The sequence below is a fragment of the Amblyomma mixtum genome, chromosome 1 (genome assembly GCF_055824585.1).
Source record: "Amblyomma mixtum isolate Tamu chromosome 1, ASM5582458v1, whole genome shotgun sequence".
NCBI classification, from domain to species: domain Eukaryota; kingdom Metazoa; phylum Arthropoda; class Arachnida; order Ixodida; family Ixodidae; genus Amblyomma; species Amblyomma mixtum.
In genome coordinates, this window is record NC_143012.1 from 18,378,080 (window position 1) to 18,388,934 (window position 10,855).

The following is a 10,855-nucleotide window of genomic DNA, read 5'->3' on the forward strand; positions in this document are numbered from 1 at the left end:
GAACAACAACCACCACCCGGCACGTGGGGTACGACGCTTCGGTCTTGGTTCGTGACGTCCTGCAACAGCATACAGACCTTCCTCAGCGAAAGGCAACGCCGCTGACGTCGTGGTTCACCTCTGCCAGGCGTCAGGGACGACTGTTCCGGGGGACGCTCTTTACAGCGCCTTCTTTCTTTCCTGTCCAACCAAAACACAGCATTGAGCGTTGCGGACTTACCTTTGTCTTCTTTTGGCAACATAAAAAAGAACACGGGTCAGCGGAGAGCTTCAGTCCGCTAGCCAACGTTATGACAACGAAACTTTGGAAAATGTTGGCGTTCCGTCTACCTTGTCGTGTTTTGGAGGATGGGGCATTATCCTTCACTGGCGACACGCTTCCGGACGACGCGTCCACGGGCAGTACCGCACGTCTTAGCCGTCTTCATCGCTGGTGGCACAACACCCATTAGCGCGCCACGGGAAGTGCCGACCATTTCCTTTCTTGCACTGTTTCCTTATTATTCTACATGCCGAATTAATTATTTTCGCAACAAAAATTCAGCTGCAGTATCCTTTAGTATTTCTTCTCCACCGCGCCAAAGAATCAAAGTGACAGAGGCGCGCCGTAGAACTTCCTGGCAGTATACACCTGGCAGTATACCCTTCTTCGAGTGGCGCAGATAAGCACACGAGCGGTGAGATAAGGGTTAACAGCCTCGTATAAAAGGTACGCGGGGATATTTCATGCAGTGGATCTCGACACCTGCGCGCGATGCACATGCGTGTCCTTCGTGCGATGCAAAAAAGTACAGGAACGGGCAAAAATAAACGCAAGAAAAATCCGCATTGCTCGGCGTCCCAGTTGACATTTCAACAGAGAATTCAAATGTAGTCCCTGAACTCGTTTTTGTTTTCTTTTTGCTGTGTGGAGCATGAAGCAGGAAACAGGTATGAGGCTACAAGGGACGCCTTAGTGAAGGGCTCTGGAAATTTCAACCACCTGGGGTTCTTTAAAGTGCGCTGACTTCGCACAGTACACAGGCTTCTAGAATTTCACCTCCATCGAAATTCGACCGCAGAGGCCGGGATCGAACCAGCGTGTTTCGGGTCAGCAGCCGAACGCCATAACCACTCAGCGGTGAAGCGGTGGTGCTCGGCTTGCTGTGTGCGTTATACGACCGCATGATGACGCCATTTTTTTTTTCTTTCCATCGCTGGGATTTTCTGTACCATCTGCGAGAACGCGCGCACACGCGCACGCACGTACGCACATACGCACGCGCCGCCGGCTTTTCTCGTAATGGGACTAATTACGCTTTCGCATTAATATTACTGTCGCGTTAGATGTCCCCGCAAATTCTAGGCAGCCTACACTTTGCAGCTGCGTGACGTATCAATCCCCCAAAGTTAATTACCTTGCATTGCCGAGGTATACTGGGCAAGAATGGCGATGACGATTCGTCGTTTCACCTTTCAAAACTATGTCGTCAGCATACTTACTCACTGTTACATGGTCAACAATAACGCTTAGACATCAGCTTTTTTTTATCTTTTTTGCTTTGCCTGCGCTTGAGTGTGTAAAACTTTTGCAGCGTACACAGAACGTACATATGCACAACGGCGCACAGGTGTCTCGATATGCTGCATGAAACAGCCTCCCTCTTGCGCAAACCTTTTTATGTGAGGCTGTTAACTGTTATCCAGACACGAGTAAGCGTTTCAGCGTCGAGCGCGACAGGGCGCAGAGAGGAGCAGTTAACGCGATTCGACAACGCGCGTCCCACGTATACGGGTGTGCTGTATACCCCTTCTATAGGAGCATCCACTGCTCCTATCAAAAGATAAGGTTGACGAGGACTAGGTTCCCGACCCCGTTTTTGCGTTATCTGAACGTGAACCATGCCTCACTTTTATTACTGCGGACAAGTGCTTCCACTTAACCAGTCGCGTGGATGGAACAGGTGGGCAGAGGCAGTCGTCACGAAACTTGTAACGCCCAGGCAATAAGAATGTCGGACGAAAGTTACCTATTTCTACGCTCCGAAGCGGTGGTCTTGTGGTAGAGCATCCGCTTCGCGTTCGGGACGTGCTCGGTTCGGCCCCCAGTACCGCCGTGCACCCAGTGGTTTTTCTAATGGCTAGAGACGTCCCTGGCTTGGTGCTAAGCCTACTGAAGAGGTCATGTCTCGAAAAGGAGCCTATAGTGGCCCTGAGGACCGTTACAAGAGGGTACACCGGGCGCCTTTTCCCGACGAACGGCATCATCGTGGAGCGCCCGGCACAGCCATGGGAAAAACCTTCCAAGGGTGTCACAGGATACCTACCGGTAAAATAAGCGTGAGTGGTGGTGGTGGTGGTGGTGGTGAAAAACTTTAATACTCAAAGAGAGGAGGCTCACAAGTCTCGGAGCATCCGGCCTGACCTGTGGGAGGGCACACTAGCTGGGTGCAACCGACGGGAACCCACAGGCACAAATGGTGCAGATATCCTCCAGTCAGGTGCTCGGTCACTTAGAGGCTACATTCGGAAGGGAGGCCTATGGTAGGGTGTCTACCTATGGCACTTCCTCCTACATGGTTGCCGGGCTCCCTTGTCTAACCACGGATAGCCTTGTAGTCGGCATCCGACATGGCCGCGAGAGGTACTTCGTTGTCGACGGACGCCTACCGGTAAAATAGACACGATCATGCGGTGAGGTTGACGCTGAGAGAGCTGTCACTGGTCTGTACCGAATGTGACAGACACGGCACCTACGGACCTTCGTCGCCAAAGTGAAATCACGCTGCGTCCTGATCCGTTCACTCATTTTGAGTAATATATTTCCTTCCTTCCAAGCGAAGGCAAACGTAGCAGGGAGCGGCAGAAAGTTAGTTGGGCGGATGAGATTAAGAAGTTCGCGGGGGTATGGTGGCCGCAACTGGCAAAGGACAGGGTTAAGTGGAGAGACGTGGGAGAGGCCTTTGCCCTGCAGTGGGAGTAGTCAGGCTGATGATGATGATTTCCCTCCTGGCCCCATTTTTTCTCCATGTCGACGTCTTTAGCCCTTAACTTACAGTTAAGGGAAAAGGGGTGCTGGTTATGGCAAGCATGACGGAAGCCAACAGCCATCGAAACCAAGGAGCATACAGGATGCCTTTTTTATTTTGTAGTTTTTCATCAACGGAAGATTAATAAAAGCATAAGAAAAAAACAACCACATGCCGCCGGTGGGAACCGAACCCACGACCTCCGAATTTCGCGTCCGGTGCTCTACCAACTGAGCTATGGCGACGGCTGTCCAATCTTCTGCTTTTGGGGGATACTTATGCGTAGTGCGGCGGCATGGGGTTGTTTTTCTTCTGCTTTTATAAATCTATCCGTGATAAAAAAAATACAAAACAATAACAGTCATTCCCTGTGCTCCCCGTACATATGAACGTGCTAGCGCGACAATGCAGGGAGTGGCCGATGAAAAGAGATAGTCCCCTCCTTCCATGCTCGGGAATACCCCCCCCCCCCCCCCCCCCCCCCCCTGCATTGTCATGCCGCTCCTTGCATGAGAATCGGCCGACGCCACAGAATGGAAGGCGGTCCTACGACCTGAAAAAGCCCCTTCTTTCTCGAGTTGTATCCGACTATATATAGGAATTTTTTCAAGGCCTTCGTGCTTGTGGATAGAAGGCTTACTGTACCGTGTATCCTCTTCTGTTACGGCGATGAACATTGTTTGTCAGGCGTTCTTCTGTGCAGGACAGATGCCATCACAATGTCCTTGCAGTTCTGCAGGCGAAAATCATTTGGTTTTGGTTTTATGGGGTTTAACGTCCCAAAGCAACACGGGCTATGAGGGACGCCGTAGAAGACGGCTTCGATTATTTAGACCCTCTGGGGTTCATTAACGTGCACTCACATCTCATCGAACACGGGCCTCAAGCGTTTCGCCTCCATCGAAATGTGACCGCCGCGGCCGGGATCGAACCTGCGTAATTCAGGTCAGCAGATGAGCTCTATAACCACCAAGCCACCGCGGCGGCTATCGAAACACATTCCACAGCACGCCAAATGGCCCTTAGACTCTCAGCGCTCTAAATTGTCTGACCTCAGCAAGCGCACATAATGTCCCCCCCTCAACACTCCCGCACAAGCACTCATATAGAGTGAATCGCACTTGCCTTGAGAGGCCTGATAACTTGGCCTTTGAAGCTACACAGATCTTCCGCTGAAGCACCTGAAAGGCACGGTATAAAGATAGCGAGGAAACTTATCCGACTGCGGGTGCTGGTGCAGATATCGGGCGCAATCGCATATGGTCTACTTCGAACCTGATAAGTTCACTAGGATGAAAGGATATACGTGGTGTCTACTTCACCATTGATGATGCAACTGCTTCGAAAAGGCGCTAAATTCTTTAGCACGTGAGAAACCACATTAATCCGAAAAGAAGAAAACGTGTTTCCGTGCCCCTGCATTGTTTCGTAATCATATTCAAACCTGTATTTCGCGAGTGCGTTTCTTAGGGCATAGACCGAGTAGATCTCCCGCTTCAGCAGCAGAAGTGGCATTCTGAGGTTGACTCGTCTTCCGGTAATCTTGTCCGATATTAGTACACCAAGCTGAGAGACAGAGGAGTTTAGCCTGGATCACTCTGATAGAGTGAGTTAACTTTTTTTTCTTGACGACCCATATGCGGATTATGCTGATATCGAGCTCAGAGGCTTCATCTGGATCTCGAAAACAACTACAGACCATTTCCGTCGCTGATTACTGTTCCTAGTACTACTGCCGGCTCCCCTCCTACGACTCCTACGACTGGGACTTACTATTTCCAACAATAACGATACTATTCCGACTCTGCTACAACTTAGTACGTTTCTACTATGACTGCTACTTACTACTACAGCTACAATTATAGCTAATACTGCTACTGGTGCTCCTGTCGCTATTTATAAGTACTGGTGATGAAGGAAGCTAACAGCCACAGAAATCAAGAAGCATAGGACAACTTTTTTTATTAATTTATGGTGTTGATCAATGGAGATTATTAGTTATTATTTTATTGCTTACAGATAAATGATTATAAAGCAGAAGAAAAAAACAACCACGTGCCACAGGTGGGACACGAACCCACGACCTCCGAATTCGGAGGTCGTGGGTTATGATCCCACCGGCGGCACGTGGCTGTTTTTTCTTGATCGGGACGTACTACTGCTGATGCCATTACTGCTATCGGTAATCCTCTTCCAAGTACTACTACCGCGACTAACAGCAAAAAAGAGGGAATACAGATCTTTAGACACTGCTTACTGATACCATTGCTAGGCCGCTTCTAATGTTACTAGCCGTACGACTGCTACTTACTCCTTTTCTTACTACTCGCACTACAATGCTGCAACCCAGGAGAGCGAGATATTCAACACAGGTCTTTGTTTATCGGCCACATGCCTGCTTCTAAGTTCCGCGCGGCAACTGAGGTCTGCAGAAATGCTTAACATCTGCCGTGCTCGTAATAAGGAGGCCAGCTACGCAAGAAATACTGCGACTTCTCGGAATGGAAGACATGGCGCAAAGCAGGGCTCCACAGTGAGCTCTCGTTTTTTTTTTTTTTTATGAGTTCTACACTCACAGCCCACACGCAACTATACTTCCATTCTCTATGCCACTGTGACGCTGAGGCCCACAACAAGTTGTTGTAAAAATGCACACCTAGAGCAGCAAACCGAAAAGTAGCGGCGCACCGATGCCCTGAAGGAACAGCAAAGGAGAGACCAATGGAGCGATGAAAAGATGGACAAGGAATACATTACTGCATGGCTGTGAAAACACGGCGTCCATAAGTAGGTATATGTAAAGCAGTGAATGTCGAAAACAACGTAATTTCTCGCGCCTAGGGCAGCGTGCTCATAAACGAGTACGGATACAGCGAGATAAGGTTTACAACTAAAGGACTGCCACTTGTCATACAACACATCTCTATGAAGCTTTGTCCTACAAAGAGGAAGTACGGGTGCAGGTTTACCTACAGGTCCAAAGACGGCCCGATTTGTTCCTTCATAATTACCTGATAGAGGGGGTATAGGTTTTGGTAAAGAGCAGAGATTTGAGCCAGGACGTTTAAAACAGTCGACATGCTTCTCTGCTGTGAGGTGAAAGTTTGGGAGAGAAACTGGCCCAGGCAAGCAAGGAATGAAAGAGAAAAAATTCTTAAAAAATTGTAGTGATGGCCATGAACCTTGGAAGGGAACTATTGAGATTCAGATATTTATTTATTTATTTGTGACGCTGAGTGTGCCGCGCGGCATAAAACGTGGTGTTAGTGACGAACGGTAGAATACGTTACAAAAAGATTCAGATATAAAAGGTGTAGTTTCAACAAAAATAAAGGAGGTCAACGACTTGAAGATAAGAGAACAAAATGTTGAACGCTTCGCGATGCTGCGGGGAGGGCAGGTCATAAAATCGAACATACTTTACGGCGTCAGCGACGTATGAGTCAGTGGTGTTCGAGTGCGTTGCGCCGCGTTTATGTACATGTAGAAGCGCCTGACTACTTTTTCACGGCATGACATTTTACACATATATTTTGAACAAGTTTTATCACTTTTTTTAAGGTAGAGAGCGTTTCTTGTTTTTCTTTTTCCTACAGCGCAGTAGGAAGTGAACTAGAAAACAAAACGCCGCAAGCGTTTGCCATCTGCGACATCCAATTCCAGCGCGCAGTTGTCACTCTACAAACACAGCTGTACAGGTACAGGCACGCCACACGAAACGGCATCCGCGTGTTTTCATCGGTGAAGCAGGGGCCACAGTAAAGGTGGTGCAGGCGTTAGTTGTAACCCGACACTGATCGGAGAATGAGGAAAAACCGGAAAATTTAAAGCGATTTCAAAACTTTTCAAGCATGAGGGAAACGGTGGGCAGGTACGAGCGACGAAAGTTAACCAGGTGTTCAACTTCACAGTGTGTAAGGTGAGGGGTCGAATTTAATAAAATTCCTGTAGCATCCGTCACAAATGCTTATGGGAACTGAGCAACCACTGCAAAACACTGTCGTGCTGCATGAAGACGTTTCGAAAGGACACGAACTATACGGGGTGAAGGGAATGGCAGTTTATCTTCTAACGGATGTTGGCAGTATCGCAACTTTACATAACGCGCTCTGCAGAGCACGGCTCGAGGTCGTTGCGCCGCTGTAACGGCGTGGATTAAAACGGCCGTGGCCGCACGGGCTTGCGCACGGCACTAAATAGGCGCGCAGCAGCCTTGGTATTTCAAAGAACGCGCACCATAGCGCGCACGATGAAAAACGATGCCGAAGTCGCCCTCGCGCGTGCGACCCTTGGCGACCGCAGCGCCAAGCCGCTCCCAAGCGGACGTCCTTGGCTTCAAATTGCGCCGCGGCGGCAGCGGAGCAGCGGGCATTGGACGGCCTATGTGTGCTTCTCAGTACACGCCCCGCCACCGCGGATACGGGCCGGACGCGACCGCTCCGAGAGAGAAACCGCGCTGAGGCCTTGAAACAGTAGAAGTCTCAGCATCAGCACTGCTCGTCGCCGTTTGGTCGCAGCGGCGATAAGGAGGGACTCTGCGCATTGCGTTTCGCCCAAGCGCGCGCGGCAACTCCAAAGAAGATGCTACGAGGCGTAAGCGCCGCTCGCGCGCTCCGCGCGACTTGGACCGATGCCGCGCGGCGAAGACTCGCGTCCGCTTCCGCAGTCGCCGAACCCGCCGAGCCAAGTGTAGTGACGCCCACTTTCCCCGGGCCCAAGTCGGATGCGCTCAAGCGCGAGCTCAACTCCATCCAGAATGCGGGCGCCGTGCAGCTATTCGTGGACTACGCCAAGTCGGCCGGCAACTACATGGTCGATGTCGACGGAAACGCCTTCCTCGACGTCTACACGCAGATCTCGTCGCTGCCGCTCGGCTACAACCACCCGGCGATGGTGGCTGCGGTCAGTGACCCCCGGAACGTTGCCACTTTCGTGAACCGGCCGGCGATGGGCGTACTGCCGCCCTCGGATCTGGTGTCGCGCCTGAAGAATGCGCTCCTCTCCGTGGCACCCCAGGGGCTGTCGGAGGTGCAGACCATGGCTTGCGGCTCCTGCTCCAACGAGAACGCGTACAAGGCCGTTTTCATCAGCCACGTCGCCCGGCAGCGCGACGGCAAGGCTCCGACGCCAGAGGAATTGCATACGTGCAAGTACAATACTCCTCCAGGAAGCCCGCGACTGTCGCTCCTCTCTTTCGACGGCGCCTTCCACGGCCGCACGTTCGGAGCTCTCAGCACCACACACTCGAAGGCGATCCATAAGCTGGATGTGCCCTCCTTCGACTGGCCCATTGCCCACTTCCCGGAGTACAAGTACCCGCTTGAAGATTTCGTGGCCGAGAACAAGAAGGAAGACGACAAGAGCTTGGCACACGTCGAAGAACTCTTCCATGAGTACCGCAAGAAGGGCGTCCCCGTGGCCGGACTCATCGTCGAGCCGATCCAAGCCGAAGGGGGTGACCGACATGCGTCTGACGACTTCTTCCGCAGACTCTATGCCCTTGCAGCCAAGAACAACGTCTTGTTCATCTGTGATGAGGTCCAGACCGGCTGCGGCCCCACTGGCAAGTTCTGGGCCCACCAGCACTGGGGCCTGAAGGACTCTCCAGACATTGTGACCTTCAGCAAAAAGATGTTGACTGGTGGCTACTTCTACAAGTCGCATGTCCGTCCCAAGGAGTCGTACCGTATTTTCAACACTTGGGTTGGAGACCCAACTAAATTGTTACTCATCGAAGAGGTTCTTAAGGTTGTCAACAACGAGAAACTCCTCGAGAACGTCCGAAACACGGGTGAATACATGCAAAAGGGGCTCAAGGACATTAGTAAGCGCCACCCGAACACATTCTTCAATGTCAGAGGCAGGGGTACCTTCTGTGCTGTTGACTTGCCGACGGAGCAGGATCGAAACAAATTCATTACGGAGATGCACCACAAGGGTGTCCACTGTGGAGGATGTGGAGAGCACAGCTTTCGAATCAGGCCTGCATTAACCTTCCAGAAGAAGCATGCCGACATATTGCTAGACCGTATTGAGAAAGTGCTTTCTGATAAGTTTTGAACTTTGCTACATCCTTCCTTCTTATGGCAGAAAAGAAAGTGATCACACACACACCATACTAGGGAATTTAGTTACCCAGCACTACTAACGTATATACAAGTAAAAATATTTACTGAGTTGTCAAGCTTAAACAGTGCGGTGGTCACTCGCTTAGTGTGTTTTGGCTAACATACTAATCTTTATACAAAGAGAGGAGGACCAATGATTGTGAAATGCAGTAATTACAGTACACCAAATAATGCTAAAATACCTAATGATCTCGCAAATGAAAAGAATGCTAGGCTCTATTTACAACAGCTTGAGATTTTACCTTTTCTTTTAGTGCTATTGACAACTGTTAACCAAGTGTGAACAAATGGTGAACATTTCGCTGCACAAACTTTTTTGTTGTTGGCTTTATGAGCACAGTTTTTACATCCACTCAGTTTTAATTGTGTAATGTACTTGTATATATAAGACTAAAACACATTTAGACGTATGTACTCCAAGTGTTGCAATGTTTGCAGTGAGCGCAAGGGAGTATGCTATAAAAGCTTCATGGCCACTTACTGTCAGACAGCACCACGGTTTTTCCTCTGCAAGCAGGAGGACATTGTTTTGTTGATGCTCGGACAAAGCTAGAGTTTATTTACACCTCTCCATAAGCCACAAATAATATTTTTACTATATTACTTTTATACACCTGACTCATGTTGACGTATTTTGAGATTTTTTTTTTCCTGTTGGGGTGGTTGTAATTTTCGAAGGTGTAGGCAGTCTTCATTGTAAGTGCCTGCTGAATGATATGGTAGTGCCCTCCCCATGGATGAGAGAGTCTAGGCCATGTGTCTGCTATTTTCTAAACATTTTGTTTTTCTTGTGCAACTGGTCATCACTAATTTATTTAAGAAATGTCCCAAAGGCACTCCACAGATGCCTAGGCCTGTATAGACATTTAAAACCATCAAAATTCCTATTCACTGAGAATGAGTTGGCTTGGTTTGACCACAGTGTTGAATGCAGAGGGCTTGATCATTCAAATGTTTCTGTTTGTTCATGCTGCTAACTGGCAAAGCACACAAGGTCTGAGAAGCATGATACGTGTGCTGCTCTTTAACAGGCCGACCACAAACGCAGAATTAATGTACTTGGCAATTTCTTTCTTCAGCATTGTCCTGTAAGACATTTGTTAGCAGCTTTAAGATAGCTATTGCAATGGCGCTGCATGACTATATGACATGCTGGCTGGCATGTTTGTTACAAATGTTGAACTCATTCCTGAGAGCCACACTGCCCTCCAAAGTTTCCAATAGTTGAATGTGGTACAACCTGAGCATTACGTGTATGTTACTGGAAAACGAATATCATGTGTGCCATGTCTGCTGTGTGGTACAGCCTTTGTCGTTCCTCAATAACTCATCTTCCTGACGGACTTAATAATAGTGGGTATTGCTGCAAGGGTGCAGATTCTGCTGGCAGACTAACCAGTGCTTCCATTTGCCGCATCCGTAGGTGGCAAACCATGCACAATGTTATTTGTTCACGTGTACTGTAGTGAAACGTGGTCTACACCTGCGTTGAGCGCTATTGCGCCTCGCTTTGTTCGAGATGTTGTTGAGCTAGTAGCTGCGTAATCTGCCATGATTTATCACGGCAGCTGCTTATAGGTAACTCTACTGATTCCCCTTGTGTGATGTGCCGTTTTAAGTGCAAATAAAGCTATTTATCAGCATTGACCTTGCTGCAGTTGCCTAATTTCACTGAAACCTCAAGACTTAATTCAATTAAATCTGAGACAACTAGTTAGT

The 10,855-nt window shown here is 49.2% G+C and overlaps 1 protein-coding gene and 1 non-coding gene across 2 annotated transcripts; one reads left to right on the plus strand and one right to left on the minus strand.

Moving 5' to 3' along the window:
* Nucleotides 1-3,180: 3,180 nt before the first annotated feature.
* Nucleotides 3,181-3,256, minus strand: TRNAS-CGA (transfer RNA serine (anticodon CGA)). The gene has a single exon. It is a non-coding gene; the product is annotated as a tRNA-Ser (tRNA).
* A 4,108-nt stretch (nt 3,257-7,364) lies between these two features.
* Nucleotides 7,365-10,783, plus strand: Gabat (4-aminobutyrate aminotransferase). The gene has a single exon (XM_089544742.1). The coding sequence runs from the start codon at nt 7,590-7,592 to the stop codon at nt 9,066-9,068; it is 1,479 nt and encodes a 492-aa protein (XP_089400868.1). The 5' UTR covers nt 7,365-7,589; the 3' UTR covers nt 9,069-10,783.
* The last annotated feature ends 72 nt before the right edge of the window (nt 10,784-10,855 follow it).